This window comes from Copidosoma floridanum, unplaced genomic scaffold (assembly GCF_036245765.1).
Source record: "Copidosoma floridanum isolate Cflo_tuat_1 unplaced genomic scaffold, Cflo_Japanese_pri ptg000020l, whole genome shotgun sequence".
In the NCBI taxonomy this organism is placed as follows: domain Eukaryota; kingdom Metazoa; phylum Arthropoda; class Insecta; order Hymenoptera; family Encyrtidae; genus Copidosoma; species Copidosoma floridanum.
Genome location: NW_028321897.1, coordinates 7,722,005 through 7,740,331, shown reverse-complemented (window position 1 = coordinate 7,740,331; position 18,327 = coordinate 7,722,005). Strand labels below are relative to the sequence as shown.

General features: G+C 36.1%; 2 protein-coding genes across 3 annotated transcripts; one reads left to right on the top strand and one right to left on the bottom strand.

Annotated features, from left to right (window-relative positions):
• The first annotated feature begins 2,463 nt into the window (after positions 1 to 2,463).
• LOC106637125 (ATP-binding cassette sub-family G member 1) lies at positions 2,464 to 9,131 on the top strand. Its single transcript, XM_089593791.1, has 11 exons — positions 2,464 to 2,638; positions 3,386 to 3,731; positions 5,167 to 5,477; positions 5,818 to 5,991; positions 6,135 to 6,345; positions 7,168 to 7,403; positions 7,496 to 7,664; positions 7,750 to 7,850; positions 7,914 to 8,069; positions 8,150 to 8,268; positions 8,354 to 9,131. Exons 2-11 carry the CDS (start codon positions 3,497 to 3,499, stop codon positions 8,580 to 8,582), a joined length of 1,941 nt encoding a protein of 646 aa, XP_089449917.1. The 5' UTR covers positions 2,464 to 2,638; positions 3,386 to 3,496; the 3' UTR covers positions 8,583 to 9,131.
• A 76-nt stretch (positions 9,132 to 9,207) lies between these two features.
• On the bottom strand, positions 9,208 to 16,668 carry LOC106637065 (ATP-binding cassette sub-family G member 4). 2 transcript variants are annotated; one of them, XM_089593762.1, is made up of 12 exons: positions 16,277 to 16,668; positions 15,439 to 15,622; positions 15,198 to 15,321; positions 14,043 to 14,188; positions 13,222 to 13,345; positions 12,689 to 12,803; positions 12,448 to 12,576; positions 12,188 to 12,327; positions 11,699 to 11,867; positions 11,345 to 11,604; positions 11,125 to 11,258; positions 9,208 to 11,028 (listed from the first exon to the last, which is right to left on the bottom strand). In XM_089593762.1, exons 1-12 carry the CDS (start codon positions 16,614 to 16,616, stop codon positions 10,806 to 10,808), a joined length of 2,088 nt encoding a protein of 695 aa, XP_089449888.1. In that variant the 5' UTR covers positions 16,617 to 16,668; the 3' UTR covers positions 9,208 to 10,805. The 2 variants fall into 2 exon arrangements, with proteins under 2 accessions (XP_089449888.1, XP_089449889.1); XM_089593763.1 differs by having other exon boundaries at positions 12,188 to 12,303.
• Between the last annotated feature and the right edge of the window lie 1,659 nt (positions 16,669 to 18,327).

Genomic DNA, 18,327 nt, shown 5'->3' with positions numbered 1-18,327 from the left:
ACGCAAGTATTGCCAATTATGGAAATTTACATATAATTTTATACGGTTCTAAAACTCGACAAACGTGAATAACAAATGAAATTGTGTCTTTTTCTCCGAATAAGTACTTTCGAGTAAAAAATATCGATAGTTTTCTGTCAAAAGTATATCTGTTAAAGACAACAATTTGTTGAGAAATATTATATTATTTTATAAGTATTAAAAAAAAAAAAAAAAAAAAAAAGAAACACTATGTAAATCAAGCAATTTCTCTATTTTATAACTGGGTTCTTCTTTGTGACTTTCTCTTTTTTTTCAACGTATCCCTAATTTATTATTATTATTTTTTTAATACTATAATGTTTCTAATACAAATATTTAACAATCCCTCATTGCTATTTACTTTCACACGTAAACTCCGAGAACTTTCTAATACGTGAAAACAAGAACCTATCATGAGAACATTTCCGTAGACAATGTAACTTTCATTTAAAGTTTTTTCTCGACTGTCAACTATAGTGCATTTAATTAATATTTCAACAATATTTTAAGCCTCTTATTTTACAAGTTTCAACTTTTTCTTGCCTGTCGTAGATGCTGTGTATTTGACTGCTCATCAATTTATTATTTCATCTACCACTTCCATAGCAGTGTCATACGCAATGAAGAATTAAGGCTGGCCAAAAAAATATAACTCGTATTGAAAATCCACAATTTACTTATTTAATTTCCAATCAATAAAGAAACTTTTTTTTTTCTCAATTTTTTGAGCCATTGGTTACCAGTAATAGATTGTTACGATTAAAAATAAATCCGCACATGATTTTTCACGCTACTGGATTTAGTTATCAAGAAAAATCGGAGCCCACTCGCCTTGAGCTCATAGAAAATGAGTTACGTGGATTGTCATTTGACGCTTGCAGCCAAAGATGCATCGATACCTACGTAGAGCCACCGTAAGTAATTGATCTATCTCATCCAAGGACTTGAGTGACAATAAAACGCAGTCACTGGTCTTTTATAAAGATCATAATCATTTTAGCCAAAGAACTTCAATTATATCTATATTTGAATGAAAAATAACCCACATTTGAAAAATTTGATAATTGTACTAATACGTTATTCAAATAAAAAGAGTTAGATAGTTAATTAATTTTAATAAAAATTGTTCGTTTTAGTATTTTCTTCTTCGCTAAACCAACTCAGTTAGCTCATGAAGGGCAAACGAATAATCAATCGATCATCAATCAGTGAACATCACGATGATCCGGCGAAAATATCTAAATGAACTATTTACAACTCGTACACTGATGAACTATTGAGATCTAGTGCTGCGTCAGCGAAGAATGTCGTTGATAAGCTGTACTATCTCACGAGTAAATGGTTCAGTTGCGCAATGGATTTTTTTTTATCTGGCTAATAAACAAGTAACATTTATTGACAAGACACAAAAAAAAAAAAAAAAAAAAAAACATTAGAATCTATAAATGCAAATCATGCGAGTAGTACGTGATCAATACAATCGATAGTCAAAATGATGGTTGCTGTTGAATTTTAATATTGCGGTGACGATATTTTACGGCAGTGATATTTTAATTAATACATTTACTGATACTTGACGAGAAAATGTTTTGCAGTACACGTACAAATAAACTACGTGAATCCGACGTAGTGCAAAAATAATAAATCTTTTACACGTAGTCACAACAAAATTTGCCTTTGAAGCTGTCGATTAGAAATGTATTTTATGAATCGTAGATTTGATTCGACGCCCGTTCGGCAATTGATGAAAAAATACAATCCACTATTCATGTCAATTTCCATAGAAAAAAAAAAAAAAAAAAAAAAAAACCACAACAATTAAACTTGAATTTCTCCTCCAACCAAGTGATCCCCACAAATATACATACAAACGAGGGGCTCTTTGCAAATAATCCACGAGTAGCCACCGCCTATACATGTATCGCGCCGATTGACACTTATCCTCTCGAAATCGCGGACAGCGATAAATCATATACTTAATCGTCTCGCCGATCCCACGAAGGAAACCTCATAGCGACCGATAAACCCATCGGGCAACCAGACCTACTAACGATCCAGCCCACTTTTGGCTCAGCCCCGCTTTCGTCCGATCCTGAAACATTAATTAGTTTTCAACGAGTTAACGGACACTCTTGCACTTTTCCTCTCTCTCTCGTATAAATATTATCTACACACACGATGCACACATAACGGCGCACGCATGAGATGTAGAAAGAATCTTGTGAACGCGCCTCTCTCTTGCGCTCTTAGTTGTATGGAAAGTGAGAGGAGGCGCACTGCAACCACCGCGAACGCCAGTCCGGTTTTTGCGAGCTAACTGAACTGTTATCCCATGTAATACTACCATCACCACCGGAGGAGCGTCGCGCCGATCCGGGGGCCCAATGGCTCATTTCTTTGGATTCCGCTTGAGCCCGTCCGTACAACGTGGTCGGACAAGTGCTTCGTTGAGCTGTCGGTCATTGATATAAACTCGTCTTTACAATGGATACAATAATAAGGCCTGTCAAAGCGATAACGTGCGCGCGTGGGACAGCTACGCGAGCGTATCGCGCGATCGTTGGAGTTTCAAGCGTCTAATCTGCACTGAAGATTTTTATTTCTTTTCGTCCGACCAGTGAGTTTGGTAGTTTTATTTCATTGTGACTCGAGAGTAGTGCGATCATTCAAGTTTTCCGGTTGTTTGTTCTTTTTCTTCACTGTTAATTTCTTTAGGCGTGTACTTACCGATTTCGTAATTATATGTATACCGATCGCCCATTCTTCGATCTTCGCTTCTATTTTATTTTTTATTTTTCCTGCAGTACGGTAATAACAGATTTTTCAGTACTTTTTGGATAACTCTTTGAAGAAATAGCGATCCTTTGCCACCTGCAAGAATTTCTTTTTTTCTTTCATTTAAACAACATTCGATAGTTTCCAAAGTTATGCCTGAAAAAACCTTTCATCGTGAAACATAAAAAAAATATATATATGTATACATAAGCGCATATTCTTGTGCCACAAGCATTAAAAATAAAACACGACTCACTGGACGAACTGGTTGATTAGCACACGCTTTGATATTCAAATTATATACCTGCCCGCGCGTGCCATTACAACAACGCGCTCTGTTGTCTATTTTTTTCTTTTTTTTTTTTCAAGCCCATGCTTGAGAGATGGTTATCAATCACGTCAATTACTACTACTAACAACGAGTTTACCAAGATTGGATTTTGTCATTAGATAGCGTTTATACATGCTTTGATAACATTCCGAAGGTACCAGACTCGTGAAACGTTTAGTTCTATTCTTTTATCATCGATGCGTCTATCGCGTCGATCGCATGCTTAGACATTTTTTTTTTTTTTCATACGGACCATAGTTTGGACGGTAATTTTATTATCATAGCATCTGATTTGCGGAAGTACAAGTTTATTTATTATTACTATTGTCAATACAAATAAAATAAATAAGAAAAGAAAAGAGTAAAAACATGAAAGAAGGTGAAGAAAAAAGTGGGGAGGAAACGGAGAAATGCGCGGCAATGGAAGAGTGCACGACGGAAGCGGACGATTGCACGGCGGAGACTCCGCTAAGGCAGCAGGATAATGTCGAGAATAAGGATGGTATTGAAATAAACAAGATCCCCACGACACCGCTTGCGGATGGGCCTCGTCAATTCGACGTGCAGTTTAGTAATGTGTACTTTTCTGTGCCGTTGAAAAAAGGCAAGTGCTGATTACAAGATTGATTCTAAAAAATGTGTTTACGTAAATATGTATAAATTTCGGTATTATTTGATGGTAGGTCATTCGATTGTTGGATGAAAAATATTTAGACTTTGAAGATGTTTTTTTTCTGATATAAACACATTTTATTGACACATAAGACATTTTTTTGTTTTAAAGATAAAGTTTTTGTTTAAAATCAAAGCTAAAAACGTGATGTTCCTTAATAATCGTATATCGAGGTCATACCGAATTAATCGTATAAATATGAAAATTATTTAATCAATCGGTACACTGGCTCTTACTCATAGCGTTCGCTTCTAAAATATAGATTATAAACGAAGTAACTACTTTTTTAAGACTCGCTACAACCACAAATTGTTGCAAAAATTCACATTAGTCGTGGTTACTCTGCAACAATGTATTACACTTCAAGTGCACTTGTAAACACGCGTCATAAGATGTAAATTGTGAAAATTCAAATGCATTCGTTGGACAAATAAATTACGTAAATTATGCTATCAAGCAACATCAGCATGAGCAACACTTATACTATCAAGGGCGAACAATTTTAGCCCGACAAAAATAAGTTGTAAATTCATAATGAATGGTTATTGAAAAAAAAAACACCTATTGTGCTGCAAAAATTTTTTTACTGTATTATTTAAAAGCTGACACTTATAAACATCCTTGAAAACTGACAACCTTGTACTTTAGTTTTACTTTATAGACGGTATTTAAGGATCTAATATAAATTTTGTAAATTTTAAAACATACAGTTTGTTTTGCGTATAATTATACGTGCAGTATGAGTACACTTTTTACCCTGGTAGTATTTTTCCTAAATTTAACGAATTGTTTCATCCATTTTATAAATGATTTTCTAAATGTTTGATAAACCAACCATTCATTACTGGAGGATAACTATTAATATATCTCAGACACTAAAATGTATTTTTTTGTTATTAAAAAATTTTGATGTGACTTTGTGCCCTTATTCATACGGTTACTTGCGGTGTGATTTTTCATTATTTTTTTCAGCAAAACTTTGGTTTTATATGTAAGTATACTTTCTAAAGCAAATAATCAACTGAAAAAATTTCAATGTCCACTGAAGGTTTCTTAGTACTGGTGAAAGATTGCCACAGTAATGTTTCCAAACAAAGGTAGAAGTAAAAAAAAAAAAAAAAAAAAAAAAAAACTTTGGACAAACAGCAATTTTTTGTTGATTGTTAAACGTACTTTCTGACTTGAACGTTAATTTACAAAATCATCCGTCCGCAAAAAAAAAAAAAAAAAAACATCAGTAAATAGACGTTTCATTTATTTATTTATTTTTTTCAACCACCATACATTAAAAATACATGCTCTGCAAGATAAAAAAAAAAAAAACACGTTGTAGCAAAGTTGGGTAAAAGTTGGGTTTCCCCATCAGGCCTGTGGAAGGAGATTTTGCACAACGTGAGCGGCGAATTCCGCGCCGGCCGGCTCACCGCGATCCTCGGACCCTCGGGCTCCGGCAAGACAACGCTACTGAGCCTCATAGCCTGTCGACGCAACAACTGCCAAATCAACAACCCGAACACCAACGACCGACCCGAGACGACGACAACGCGCATGAGCGCCTGCTACGTCCCCCAGGAGTTCGAGCTCATGCCCTTCCTCACGACTCGCGAGACCATCTACATCGCTTCCAGGCTCAAGTTGTCGCCCAAGGACCACGACGACGCCTCTAGAAACGCAATAGTGAGTACAGCGAAGGACAACATTTCTTTATCTCGTCTGTATCAATCATTTTGCCCTTTAATATAAATATACCGTTACATTGTGTAGGTATATGTTTGTGTACATTGTACCAGAGAAAATTTATACTTTAAGCAACACTTTCGTAACGCACGAGTATACGCGTCACATTACACTTTGTATCGATAGATTACACGTGTATATCTTTGCTGCAATGCTATACCAATGTACAACATACATCTATACTTTTACTCGTGTGAGCTCGTGTTAACACAACACATTATCCATACCATCTCTCCAACTCGTAAAAAAAGAAAAGAAAAAAAAATGCAATCACAAACAGATCCAAGACGTGGCGGAGAAGCTGAGCTTGCTGGGCTCCATGAACACACTCGCGTGTAACCTGAGCGGCGGGGAGAAGAAGAGGCTGTCGATAGCCGTGGAGATGATTACGAGCCCGTCGTTGTTGCTCCTCGACGAGCCGACCAGTGGCCTCGACAGCGCATCCAGTAATCAAGTACGGGTGTTACATGCTTCGTTTACTTTTTCCTTTTTTTTTTTTTTTTTTTTTTTTTCTTTTTTTTTTTTTTTTTTCTTTTGCGGTAAAATGCTCAAATGAAATGTGAATAAAATACGATTGCGAGGCCAAAAAAACCACAGGTGATTAGTTTGCTGAGCTTCATGGTCCGTCAAGGTTGTACGGTCGCTTGCGTGGTGCACCAGCCGAGCAGTCGGATGACCCAGTCGTTCGACGACCTGATGATCATGAACCAAGGCCGGTGCGCTTACTGCGGCCCCCGCGACAAAGTCCTCGATCACTTTCGAGCCTCTGGCTATGTCTGCCCGGATTTTTACAATCTCTCGGAATTTCGTGAGTTTCCAACATATCTTTTCTTTTTTCCTTTTTTTTTTTATCTCTTGTTGATTTAATCAATTAAAGCATAATCATCGGTGCCCGCACTCTCGAATACAATTTTTTTTTATCGTGTTCACCAAGGTGATAATCAATTCATTCATTACACGGGTAATTATAAACATTTATTCGATTAATTACACGTAAGCTCGATTAAACACTCAGGCACAAATTTAATAATCATAAAAATTACCATACTACAGAATGGTAATCTAATATCACTCTGGAGACTAGAAACTTTTTACGATTAGAATACTGTCATTGGATTTGTTAATTTTATACAGCAAATCAAGTACAACAGATTAAGTTGCCAAAATGTACAAAGAGTCTCTAAATTATCATAGCTCAGTAGTTTTGTTGATGAACGATTTTCGGAGCAGAGCAAAGAAAAAAAACAAGCTATCATTTACACCTGTTATTTTTTAATTGTGCCGTGCAATTTGTCCTTCTTTGCTCGGATAAAAGGCTGGTTTTTTTATAGGTAACGCAGAGTATTTTTACTCATTGGTGTACCGGGGAAGACAAAAAAAAGAATGAAAATTACTGCGCTAGAACGGCAATTTGGTATAATTATCCAATCTAGGGACCTTTTTTTACCATGCAAACGGTAAAAGTCAGCGTAATTGAAAAACTATTGTAAAAAGTCTGTAGAAAACATCAAAGCAGCACCAAATAACCATTCCTTCCCAAGAAATTTTACAATTTTTAGTCACTCGGGGCGTATTGGTATATACAGATCGAAACCGGATGGAAAATAAATAATTTACAATGTGTGCATAGTGCTGGAGGTGGTGACGGGCCAAAGGGGTGGCGATTACGAGTTGACCAGCGGCGGCAAAACCTCCGCGGACCGGACAGAATCCACCGCTGCCGATGACGACAAGCTGTCGCAGGTTAGCTCGGTCCGGAGCTGCGGCGAAGAAATCTTCATGCCCGAGAGACACTACGCGGTATCCTCCTGGGAACAGCACAAGGTCCTGCTGAGGCGAGCTTTCATCTGCATTTCTCGAGACAACGTGAGATCACGGCCACGCATTATGCACACGGGTGTGGTTACCATTTGTGCCTTGTTTAACAGAGATGACGCCTTTTTGTTTTTCTCTACTAGACCCTGACGAAAATGAGACTATCCGCGCACCTCATAGTGGCCGTGCTCCTGGGACTGGTGTTCTACGATTTTGGCGAGGACGCCAGTAAGGTCCAGAGCAACGTCGCCGCTCTCTTCTTTTTTGCCCTGTTCTTGTTCTTCGCCAATGCCATGCCCGCCGTACAAACGTGTGCGTAATTATGACAACAAATATATTATAAGCCAAGCCGTGAATTTTTAAGCCATTTTGGTCCATTTTGCTCTTTCGATCGCAGTTCCGTCCGAAACGAGGGTCTTCCTCCGAGAGAACGCCAACAACTGGTACTCGCTGGAATCTTACTACGTCACCAAGGTCCTCTCCGATCTTCCACTCCAGGTACATTGGCATTTTTCTTTTAATCCAGCCACAATCGAAATAAAATCAATAATGTCCCAACAGATCGTGTGCCCGACTGGTTTCTTACTGGTAGCCTACTACTTGACCGGCCAGCCTCTCGAGGCCGCGAGATTCTTCCAGGTTTGGATGATCTGCATCCTCACGACCATACTCGCCCAATCTTTCGGCATCGCGACTGGAGCGGCGTTCAGTACCCACGTAAATATGATTAAAAATTCTCTATGTATACCTATGTGTAGTTGGTTTATGAGCCGAAAACTACGTTTACCGACACACAGGCTGGCACGTTTTTGGTTCCGGCATTCAACATTCCGATGTTCCTCTTTGCCGGTTTCTTCCTCAAACTCGGCGAGATTCCGTTCTACCTGCAATTCTTCAGCGATGTTAGTTACTTCCGGTGAGCAACAATAACCCCATCCAGTCACTCTCTCCTAACGACTCCAAGGTCGAATGATCGGCAAAGTAACGTTTCTTTTTTTTAGCTACGCCTTCGAGGGTTTGCTGCAGGCGGTTTACCTCGGCCGGCCGAAAATACCGTGCTACGCGGACTTTTGTTACTTGAGGACTCCCGATCGGATCCTCGGGGAGCTCGGCATGCCCTCGATGCCCCTTCACGCCACCTTGATCGCCCTCGTCGTCTGGATCGTCGGCTTGCACTCGCTCGTCTACGGCGTGCTGCGCTACAAGCTTCGCGCCAAAGTTGTCAGATGACCGCCCGTCACGTGTGTGCATATACTTATGTATCACGTATATACGGGCCGATGTCTTCAATCGATGCTGTCAGTGGAGCTTTTGCTGATGCTCACCACGGTTATATTTTTGTTCTTTTTCGTCCACGTATTTTTTCTTTTTTTTTTTTCTTTTTTTTTTTTTTTTTCGTTTGCATTGTTAATGATTAAGAGCTTGATTATCCTGCACGCAGGGGAGACTGGCGCGTGTTGATTTATTACTCGAGAATTGACAATTCAATATGAAGTTGTAATCACGTCTTTGAACTCGTCACATATGAAAAGGCGAGTGTATTTGTCAAACGAAAAATTGCGATAACTATGTGAAAATTGACCGAATCATTTCAAAAATGAATCGTATTTGGAACAGTTTAAATGGAAGATGTAATTCGCCAACTCGGTCCAGTCTCCTGTACAATATGACAAATAAAAGAGTACCTGATCTGTAATTTTATATGTACGGAAATTAGAGAGCAAGTCTCAAATATTATTTTTTTAAATGTAGTGTGAGACAGTTTAAAAAAAAAAAAAATAAAAATGAGTATTTAAAGAGACATTTTTTAGAAAAATTTATCATTCTTTCAAACATAGTAAATCATACAAAGAGTTTACCGGTACGGTAAGTATGACTGTATCATATATGTAGACACAGTAGACGTTACATAAGGATACGATAGTAGCTCGTATTCGAGGTACAATTTAGGCTCCTGACAAGTTCATACATTTTTTGAAATTTTTTGTAGTTGGCAATTGTATCCATCAAGATTTTGTTCTAGTCTGGGTTTTTATAAGTTTTTTTTTCTAATCTAAAAATAAGAAAAATTGCATAAGAAGACAACGTACAAACAATAGCATAGAGAGTGAGAGAAGAGGAGGACAGGTAGCAGATATTAACAATATAAATATAATTATGGTTTACGGCGAAGAGAAAAAAAGAATTTTTAGTTGATAGTATTTAAAAATATTATTTCTGAAACACAATTGTTCATCTCGATCTTAAAAGACCCGTGGTTGAAAATTTAACTTCTCTATTTATTCTTTAACTAAAATAAAAAAGCTGTGCAATACAACTCAATTTATTTATTTAATGCGATGAATATTGTTTTAACTCATATAGTTAAAAAAAACTTTTTTAACGACAACGAAACGAAACTCACTTTAAAATGAGTAATTATAGATAGACGCACAATTTAACTAAATGTTTTTGTACAGTGTATTGTTGTGTTCAAAAATTATTTTTAAAAAACGTGCCATAGTTGTTCACATTTATGTCTTGTTAATCTTCTGTACATGTAACAGTAATAATGGTAATGATCGAATAGATCACTAACAATCATAATTTTAATTATCAATTATGTGGGTACATTCTTCAAAAATTCATTATTACATTTACTTGCTATTCGTTGTATGATTAGTTGGAACACTTCTCGTAATTAGTGGTGAGGGTATTTTTAAATATAGATTTATGTAGAGTATAAGAAATATTAAAACATTATAAGTGTACAATTATCAAAATGATCCGTAATAAGAAATTTTTTATGTATAATAATAAAGTATTATTTTGACGAAGATGGCACGTGATACAAGAGCCGAAAAGTTAAAAAAAATTTTATTATAATTTTTTAGCCTTTCTCCGATGAAAGCCAAGAATGTAACTAGAAAATCTAAAAAAAAAAAAAAAAAGATTTAACAATATTAATAATTTTTATAACAAGATGAAACAACACGAAATAGGCAAACTCATAATTATATTGCATTGGTTCTGTCAGCATTGCATTGAACATCGAAACTTTAATTGTGTTAATATTAATTAAACTTATTAATATCAAAGGTGGGTGATCCTCACACATTCATATTTGTTCTCCACAAGACATTAAAATTAAATAGTTTTACATGTCGAGATTTTAAAGGAAAGTCCAGCGTAACCAGCGTCCTGATATTATTTACGTAATGTACTGATAATAACGACATAGTAAAAAAGATACCTACGTAATTGTAGGAAAGTACCATTTAAACTCTATTTTAACACTATTCAAACACATTGGCACGCGATATATAAGTATCTCGTGCGCAGGCAATGTATGCGATAGATCTCCAGAGCCTGTCATGACACAGCCAATAGACATAAATTCGGAATGCAAATGCGCGATTTTCGCACATGTCCGCATGATTAGTCGCCCAAATGTGCTTTTCGGCGCCTTGTTTTTTATCTCGAGGACATGAGTCGCCAGCGCAAAAAGAAATACGCAGCGAACCTCAGGATGACCAAAATGCAGGCAAGAGCGGCTATGTCGTTCCAGAACTGGTCGTCGCGCATACTCGTTACGTCGGACACGAATTTTTTCGTCTTCTTGAACAAGCAAAAGTCGAAGTCTTCGTTCACGCAATCCAGTGGCTTTCTGTCCAGACCGTAAATCGCGTTAACGTAACTGCAAGGGGGAAACAGTCATTGGTCAACTTGGAAAAAAAAAAAAAAAATACCCATGCGAATTTCTGGCAAATATAGAAACTATCGATAAGCCCACCCTTCGAGTCCATATCGCAGATAACTGATGTAGGAGCCCCATTTTAGGTAGCTGGGAAGATCCCTGAGACTGACTCCAAAACCGGCGAACATCATCATCGGCACCGACAGCGTTGGCGCCAAGAATGTTCCGTTCTGCGAAACAAAGAAAACCAGCTCGATCAACAATTACGTTACCAAAAAAAAAAAAAAAAAAATACTGTATTGGATAGGCCACGTACCACAACGTTGCAAACGGAACCGATCATCAGGCCAAAGCTCTGGGCTACAGCTGCCACGAGGAGACTGATGCTGAAGAACATCGAGAACCTGGCCCACGGGTCGACTGGTTGATCCGACATGAAGTAGACTATTGAACTGAAGAGCAGACAACTGATAAACATCACTGGAATATCCACTATCGACACCGACAGGTAGTACGCCTTTAAACTGTACCACCTGTTGAAGTGCTCTTTTTGCAGGACGCTCATCTCCGTAGGAACTGCCAAACAGAATATAGTGCCCATTCAATTTAACGTGTGGGTGTTAATATATATATATATTGCAATTATCAATATCCAAATGTTAAAACTCACACGTCAACACGGTCAACATCATTGTGGTCATCATGTGGTGCATCAGACAGGCAAACAATAGGTTGTAATTCTCGAGTACTCGATTAGCGTCGTTTCCGGCTTTGATGAATAATAAACCCAGCATTATGCCAGTGCATACGTTAACTATGATTCGCATGTGTGTCAATGTCTGAAATCAAATTAATCCTCATTCACGCGTGCTTTTGATAATTGCATACCACACGTGTGAATAGACTTGGGAACAATTTTTTGATGGTTTTTTTTTTTTTTACTTAATAAACTTCCTTTTTTTTTTTTTTAAATTTTAGTTTAAAGTTTTTCGAACATTACGACCATTATTAACGGTAAATGATTGTTTCTTATAATTTTAATAAGTACGTTTTTAATGGTGGGAAAAAAATTTTGTTTGGCATGCGTTACATTTTTAGCTGTCAATATTGCAAAAAATTCGCGACCCAAGTCTGCAGAAATATTTGCGTAAAAACTTACAGTGTCACGTTTTACTTTGATGCAACATCTCCTCATCAGAACGGACATCTGGTGCAACTGCGACGTCGGCTGGTGGCCCTGAGTATTGCCATTTTTTTCCTTCAACGGATTGAGAGCTAGAAATTTCAAAAAATTCTCCTCTTGAGAAAATTCAAACGATACAACCGTCACTCAAAAACGTTGGCCACAGTTTCGAGATTCAACAATCATGCGTATGCGTATTGTAATTGCTTTAACTTTACATCGCGTTCCAACTATACCTCTTAGAGACTTCGTGTCCAACAGAGCGCTTGGATTATCGAACCACTTGAGGTTCTTGCCGTTTTGGGATCCCTGGACTAAAGGCTCGATCTTGTCTTCTCCGTATTCGCCACATGCCAATTCGATGACTGCAAAAAACAAAAAATTTGAACTTTGACAGTTACTCTTGCCAATACGAGCTAATCGAAATCATTTGATTTTCAAAAAAAATGAAAAATTCACGAATCTGGTAATAATTACCGTAGTCAGCGGGATTGTGATACATAGGGCATGGAAGCTTGACGCTCTCGAGGTAAGGCAGTAAATTGTGCGTAGCTCCCTGGTAAAGGCACTCGCCGTTTGACAGCACATAAACCTGTAAAAAAAAAAAAAAAAAAAAAAAGGAAACAAACAAAAATTGTATACTTCAGTTTCATTTCACATGACGAGATAATATGGTTTTTGGGCGATTATTTACAGAGAGAGTTTTTGTACAACAGCGAAAGATAAATTAGTTGTTGATGGTCAGAACGAATCATATTAAATATAAGTCTGAGTCTTCTAGAATGTAAATAAAGGAGGTCAGTAAACATTAATCGAAAAGTAAAAACAATAGTAGTAACATTATAGTAGTAACATTATAGTCTCTCTCGCGTATCGCTCGTGAGAGAAAAAACATGCGTTATTTCACATTGATTTTCATGTAAAAATACAGCTTTGTTCATATGCATTGTCGACACGTTACCAAATAATGACAACAATGATATCGATGAAAAAAAAAATGTTCAACTTACTTGATCGAATAACTGGAACATTGTGGCACTGGGTTGGTGGATGGTGCAAATTATAGTTCGGCCCTGACGAGCAAGTACTTTTAACAGGTTCACCACCTGCGTGCACGAAGAACTGTCCAGACCTCTGCAGCAATAAAGATTTTTTGTTGAATATTTAAAACTGTTAATACTATATAATCTCTTCATTATAGCTTTAAACCCTAGATAATTTTTAGTACAAAACTACAATTTTAGAAAAATAGCAAAAAAAATTGTGGTATTATCTTAAAAAAATATTTTTACTAAAAAACAGTCTAATAAAATATCATTAGACAGTTCGTACTCTGCGTAGTATGGTTTGATGATTTTTAAGGGGATTAGAAATCAGAGGGCATAAAAAATGATATTCAAAGGTTTTTTTAAGTTTCATGTTTTTTAAATGAAAAATCGAAATGCACCAGTCATTTTATTTTAGGCTACAATGAAGACTTTTTAGTCAGTATATATAAATTTAAAAAATAGAATTAAGGAAATAACGGACCCGCTATGTATCGTACAGAAAATAACTTGCTGGAGTAAAACATATAAAAATTTAAAATTATCCTCAAGCTATGTACTGTACAACATAAAATTCATGTTGGAGCGTTAATAAAATCACATAACTGAAAAAAAAAAAATTAATTAAAAAATTCCCGTATCATCCACGTTAATTCGACGTCGAGCTACTTATATTGTTTTTATGTACAACATATCCGTATGTAAAGAAAAAGTAAATATACTAATGAAGCAGTTATCCGCATAATCAATTTTTTTGACAAAAAATAAGAAAGCATACTACTCACGTTGTGGGCTCGTCCAAGAAGAGTACGGTGGGGTTGTTAACAAGTTCCAAAGCAATAGACAGCCGTTTCCTTTGGCCTCCGCTAAGCCGACCTGCCATAGTGTACATGTGCTCATAGAGTCCAAGGGTCGACAATATCTCTTCGATCTGCAAACACGAATAACTCGACATTTTCACGCTCTTATGTTCCATTATTAATTATTATATGTCTATCTACAATTGTATAAGCTTACAACTGCAAGGACAACATTATCGTACTTTAAGTGGATCAGGACACGTACGTCTCATAAATTTCTAATTTATGCCACGTTAACATTCATTGTCCACTGGCCGATGCAGACTACCATAGTATAGCAAAGTTTTTATTTATTTTAGGTAGTATATGCGTTAATGTTTAATTTTATCAAATAAAACAATTATTAATACAATGTGAGATTATCTAATTAGTAAATAGGCATTACAAAAATTTATTTTACTAGAAAACAACGAAATATTCATCATCTTCCGCTATTATTTATTAATATTTTTTAACCATTTTTTAGTATTGTTCGCTTTTGGATAGTTAATCGAAAACAAATGTGCACAGTTAAAAAATTAAAAAAAAAAAAAAAAAAAAAAAATCATACTAAATAGAGCATTAAGCATATGAGTAGATTTTTAATCATCACCTTGTTGATGCTTGTCAGTTTAGCGGTCCCCGTTTCCAACCCCACAACTATATTTCCACGAATAAGTATCATACGTTATCGAAGCTGCACTGCGTTATAACGAGTTCAACGAATTCTTTCGATAAATCAACGGATAAACAAAGTCATCGTCGGGAATTAAAGTATACAACCAACTATTATCAAACAAAAAACACTCGAATAATCAGGTATATATATGCTAATGCGCGCTGCGGCAGGTACAGGTACAGGTATATATATATATATATTTTCTAAAGAATGTTATCCATGCAAATGATCATCAAGTCTGCAGATTCCTGTTACGCCTGCATAACACGGAAAGATGCGTATTCTATTAAAAATCGAATAAAAAAACCAGAATTGATTCATATGCGTAAATGACGACACATCTCTGTGGGAAAAAAAAAAAAAAAAAAAAAACAACAACAACAAAAAGTAAGATCACTATGTACATGATGTAATGCACTCACGACTGTTTCTTTGACGTGTTTTGGCGTATCGGTGCCGAGCTTAAGATCCGCGGCTACGCGCATGTTTTCCAGTACAGTTAGCAAAAGCTGCAGTCTATCGTCCTGGGTGATGTAGGCGCTATGCCTGTAGCGTCAAACATATCGTTGCATGCGTTATTGTTATTTAATCTTTCATTATTAATTAAATTAAATTTATATTATCGTTACTTCCGGTTTCGTTTCGAAAATAATGGATGATTACCTGCGGAAACTGTCGAGGTTGCGAACGCGGCCGTTCACGTAAACGACGCCCTGGACGCCGGTTATGCGATAGCCCGAGAGTACGTCGAGGAGAGTCGATTTTCCGGCTCCGGACGGGCCCATTAACGCTATGAGCTGCTTCGACGGTAGACGGCCGTTTAATCCGTGGAGAATTTCTTTCTGGCCTGTGTGTGATTCAACAATTCATTGAGATTATTGCAATTTTCGTCTCAATCTATTTTTTACGTTAAATTTAATGTATTTCGTACACCAAGGCTATCAAATATTTTAATTTGCAAGTAAACAATTGAAACTGAAATAAAAAATTTACTATTCAAAATTTATTAAAATCAAGAGAATAATATTATACGTGTCTTCTTATTTAAAATAAGTATTTTTTGGACAATTGTGTTTTATTGGTGATTAATTGGTATTGAAATTAATTTTTAGTTAATTGGAATACCAATCGATCGAGAAAATTAACTCCAATTTGAAAATTGTTTTGATCAACGATTAAATTTATTTGGCTTGTTGTTTCAATATTGAGGTCAATAGATATGTCTTAAAACTGTGGACCATACGTAAAATTACGTAAATTTTTTTCCAATCGATACCGATTTCATTTGCGTAAAATTAATTTAAGAAAGTAATATAATGGCAATGAAAAGACCATTTTCTTTCAGCCTCGATATCTTTATTTGAAATTCAATGAAACATGTCACCTCTCCGAGCAACATAATGGCCAACTGAACTTTATGACCAAAATCAGGTGCAATGTCCATCAAGATTATTATACATAATATAATTATCACGATCGCAATCGGCAAGTTGTCCCTCACCTTTCCTCCAGCCCATGGACACCGTGTACGTGATATTCTCAAAGATAAGATCCATAGTGTCAGTCTTGGTCATGGAAAACGGCGTACCGTTCGACGAGCCGTTCGGCGTGTCATTATTTTCAGCCACGAAAACCGGTGTCTGCTGTGACGCGCAGTTGTTCTGGCATGGTATGACGATCGGTGGCGGTCTGTTCTTCAAACAACACGAGGGCAATTGCACGACCGTGGCTGTACTCGTGTGCGACAACACGGGCGTCTCGCTCTGATCGTGGCGATGATAATGATGGGAATGGCCATTTTCCAGGGAAGCGCTGCTCGCCTCGTGTATCAACACCTCCATTATCTTGAGATTTTTTGATTATTGTCGTTGCGTCCACTTATACTTGTATCGCACGATTGATGCGTGACTCGTTGATCTGTTTAATACTTTTTTAAGAACAAAAAAAGTCGAGAGTGTCATACGTAGCATATTATTATCAACTTTGCTTTTTGTAATTATATATGCATTGCGACAGCGTTTCCACCGGTTACAATTACTCGCGTGTTTTTAGACAACATTGTATATTTTTTATCGTTTCTTTGGAAAATTAGCTGATGTTGTTCGCTTCGATCAAAAAAGGTTTTAAAACTAAATAACAGAGTTGGCTGTTTTCCTGGAGAAAACAAAAAAAAAAAAAAAAAAATTCATACTTCGACGCACCTGCTGGTAGCGATTAATACTTCAAAATTGCATCAAATGTCTAGTCAAGTAAAAATTATTTTGAACGTCACTCCATACGTCAAAAAAACTTGTACTTTTTGTTGATGAATCTGCGAACTGTACTTATGGAACGACAAAAACATCTGGTCGATAATTTATCACAATATTTTTCTGTAGTAAATTGATCGGTTGGGGCAACGTAGAAAGCCGGTTTTTGTGAATCAGCCGAGTGCGATCAAAGATTTGAGGTAAACCGTACGATGATGACTAAAACATTAAGCTAAAAGGCATCAGCATCGTTCTAGGCCTCAACATGCTTATACTGCGCCGTTAAATATTAAATGCACGTAGTAATGATGAAATATAGTGAAAAATAATTTTATGATAATTTTGGCCCCCTCAAAGAGAAAGTGTTTTCCGTTGAGTAGTTCAAACATTGAAAATTAGGATATTTGTATATTTTCAACACTTGTTTTACTTTTTTGTGTTTTCATGAAAATCAGGTCAATAGTTTTCTCTGATTTTTCTTAGTGTGCTTGCTCCAAATCAAATGTTTCTTGACCAAAGCTAATAATATTTATACCAAAAATAATCACTTAACTTGCAATTATTTAAAAAAATAAAATAGAATAATTGCATTCCCGCATGGTTATTAAAAAAAATAAATAATCATCCTGATTTTCTGCTTATCAGTATTTATTTATTAAAATAATGTAGTTCAGATAAATTATGTATTCATACAACGAAATTTAAATGACTGCAACATAATTTTTCTTAACACAATTTTATCTGAAAATTTCTTTATTTTTTTACATTAAATACAGAGGATCAACTGATTCATTACTTTGCGTACATTAAAATGTCAAAATTAATTATAGTTCAGTATATTTTTTATAAATCAATAGTTTATTTTATTTGGTTGATAATCGGAAAATAGCAAAGTAAAATTTTTGGACTTGACAATATTTATGTATTAGAACAGATAACACATCTATTTAAAAAATGGAGATTATTCTGAGAATTAATCAATACTGAATTAACATTGCGTATGTTGCCCAGAAATGTTCAGGAATGTATATCGGTTTATAGAAACAGCTCACTATGAAAAAACTCAATCCTGTTTTTTTCCGTTGTAAACAATAAAATAAACAACCAATCTAGTAGCACCTCTATTTCGTTCTCCTCCACAAAAAAGCTCTTCAAAGTGACCCCCCTGAGTGGAATGTACGTAAAAAAAATTTATTTAAATATTTCTTATTTTTCTACATTTAGCAGGAGGCACTTTAATAATAAAACCTCTTATTTTGTTTTCTCTATATCTTTCGGTAAGTTGTCGAATTCTCCAGTTTCG

Bases quoted from the DNA above. Each gene is read 5' to 3' on its own strand.
- LOC106637125 (XM_089593791.1), top strand. From the start codon at position 3,497: ATGAAAGAAGGTGAAGAAAAAAGTGGGGAGGAAACGGAGAAATGCGCG. The intron at 7,404-7,495 runs GTGAGATCACGG...TTTCTCTACTAG, and splicing joins TCTGCATTTCTCGAGACAAC to ACCCTGACGAAAATGAGACT. The intron at 7,851-7,913 runs GTACATTGGCAT...ATGTCCCAACAG, and splicing joins TCTCCGATCTTCCACTCCAG to ATCGTGTGCCCGACTGGTTT.
- LOC106637065 (XM_089593762.1), bottom strand. From the start codon at position 16,616: ATGGAGGTGTTGATACACGAGGCGAGCAGCGCTTCCCTGGAAAATGGC. The intron at 12,804-13,221 runs GTAAGTTGAACA...TTTTTTTTACAG, and splicing joins TGTTCCAGTTATTCGATCAA to GTTTATGTGCTGTCAAACGG. The intron at 12,328-12,447 runs GTATAGTTGGAA...AATTTTCTCAAG, and splicing joins GGACACGAAGTCTCTAAGAG to AGGAGAATTTTTTGAAATTT.